We start from the raw sequence: 2,358 nt of genomic DNA, 5'->3' as shown, positions 1-2,358 counted from the left end.
GTGAATTGAAATAATTAAATGGGAGGGCTCCATGAGAAATTATTGACCCGATCAAAATCAGGTGATCAAGTTCTAAACCGAATACCTCAATTAATTGTGTGGACTTAAAAATTAGGAAGCATAGTGTAAAGAATTGAGTGAGATCTTTGAGAAATTGTTAACTTGGCCAAAATTGGGTGACCCAATTTCAATTTAACACCTCAATTGATTATGAGCCCTTTTACCCCTAGGGAGCTTAGTGATATAATAGATTCCAAACATCTTATATTTATGAACGAAGAGAGACTTGTTGTGATAAAAAAATATGCTTACATAACATTTTTTTAACTCATCCATCGACGTGACCCGAATAGTATTCTTACCAGCCTCCAAACTTTTGGAGCCCATGCCCGCTTACATCTATCGCCCAAGCCGTCCCCAAATCCAACGGCGAAAACGAAGCCACGTCAAACAGCTGATCATACTGGTTCACCTCTGCAGTAGCCAAGTCTCCCGCCATGTCCAGCAGGTTGCAACTGCTCTCGAGGGACGCCGTCGCCGTCTGGTGGTGGTCAACGATAATCGAAGAGCAAGTCACTGAGATATTGCTACACTGGCTGTTGCTCCGTGCAAGCTCCTCTCCCCCGCCTTCACCGCACCTACCGGTGCTTGCCGTCTCGACGACGGCAGCATCGGTCTGGCCGGGCTTGCAGGTGTGTTGACCGTAGTAGACGACGGTGTACATGGCGGGGTCATCGTCGACGCCGGCGTCTTGTTGCTGCTGTTGCACCGTCTTCGTTGCTCTACAGTCCTGTTCTTGCTTGTAGGTGCATTTGTAGTAACTCCTGCTTAACCCAAACCATACCAGTGAGTTCCTGTACCACGAAGGTATTCTTTTTGCATTTCGATTTGTAATCTCTCATGTACCTAGGGTGCTTTGTGTGGTTGATGATCTTCTGGCCATACTTCCTCCATTGGTGGCCATCGTAGTGAGGAACAGGCGTTTCAAGCGCCACGGAGTCATCGGCTAATCTCCTGCTCAAAGCATTAAAACCATTAGCTGTTTTTTTCTCGATTATTCAACATACTCAAATATGCAGTGCTCCTCACCTTCTCTTGCGCTGACGGCGAAGGGGCTTGGCATTATCGTTGCCGTCCTTCTCTCCGTCACCTGTGACGATCTTCCTGACTCTCGTCTTGTCGTCCACCATCGCCGTCGGCAGCACTGCATCATCAACTTGAGAATGATCGAGCCGAAGAAGCTTCAGCGCGGCTATGGCCTTGGCCGAGCAGTCCAGTATGCTCTCGAACATCTGGGCGACGACCTCGGCGCGCTCGCCGCCGGCTAGCTGGATCGCCGGCAGCACGACAGCGCGCAGCTGCGTCACCAGGGATTGCTCCCTGGCCATCTCCTTCAACGCCGCCGCCGAACGGTTGTCATCGCAGACAAGCCTGGACGAGCTGCTGCTTTTCTTGATGTGCTTCATCTCTCTCAAGTTCTCAACTAACTTTCCTCGCCTCGATCTCAGAGTCAGATTAAGCATCTAACTGTGCGTCCACGGTTTAGTATATATAGTACCCCTATGTAACCGCGTAAACTAATGGGGCCTGCCACTTGCACATAAAATTGCTCCTTATAAGTTATAAAATCAGCTGCATGCGACGTAGGCAAGAGGGGTCAGGGGATGGATCGACATCGAGCACATGCGATAATTCAGATGGCAACTGGACAAAACGACTGACACATACACATCGGGTACATCGGCAGCACGGTTTTGATTTGATCTCTATGAGTGCATGGTCAATGTCGTTTGTGTTCACCAGTTACCCTGTGAACAAATTAAGCAAGTATCTGGCCAGTAATCCATCGTGCTCAAGAGTTAATTATATGCGCCTCATGCACGCACGTTAGTGGCGTCAGGCTGGCAGAGGCAATCTCATGTCACCACAATCTCGTCACCATCATATGTGGCCATGCTCCAGGTCGGGGTAAAATGGTAAAGTCCCATCGGCGCCCTCGGTCGTGCCAAATGTAAGTCGTTTTCATCCATATATGAGCTCAGTCTGCAAGCGTGTGTGGACTAATTGGAATAGCGCGCATTTCATAGTGTACTTATTTCTGTAGTGTACTGTAATTAACACGTTTACATGTTCCTTCTTTCCTCCTTCCGATTGATCGATCAACGGATTAAACTGCGAGCCCGAGCTCAGTGGCCACCTTCTTTTGCCACCATTTTCCACGAACCACATCAAAGACCAAATCTAAGTACATTGACTACGCCAGGACTAGCAATAAGTCGGTATAGAATAGTACTATATGAAGGAGCAAACACCGTGGATAGCACCATGGGATACCTGCCCCCCTCCCCCTTTCGCAAA

At 48.6% G+C, this 2,358-nt stretch overlaps 1 protein-coding gene across 1 annotated transcript; it reads right to left on the bottom strand.

Moving 5' to 3' along the window:
• Positions 1-291: 291 nt before the first annotated feature.
• LOC123115976 (transcription factor WRKY19) lies at positions 292-1,502 on the bottom strand. Its single transcript, XM_044537003.1, has 3 exons — positions 1,090-1,502; positions 907-1,014; positions 292-824 (listed from the first exon to the last, which is right to left on the bottom strand). Exons 1-3 carry the CDS (start codon positions 1,464-1,466, stop codon positions 359-361), a joined length of 951 nt encoding a protein of 316 aa, XP_044392938.1. The 5' UTR covers positions 1,467-1,502; the 3' UTR covers positions 292-358.
• Positions 1,503-2,358: the final 856 nt, after the last annotated feature.

The sequence above is a fragment of the Triticum aestivum genome, chromosome 5B (genome assembly GCF_018294505.1).
Source record: "Triticum aestivum cultivar Chinese Spring chromosome 5B, IWGSC CS RefSeq v2.1, whole genome shotgun sequence".
In the NCBI taxonomy this organism is placed as follows: Eukaryota; Viridiplantae; Streptophyta; class Magnoliopsida; order Poales; family Poaceae; genus Triticum; species Triticum aestivum.
Note: the sequence above shows the minus strand (reverse complement) of the source record. Positions and strands in the feature narration are given on the sequence as shown.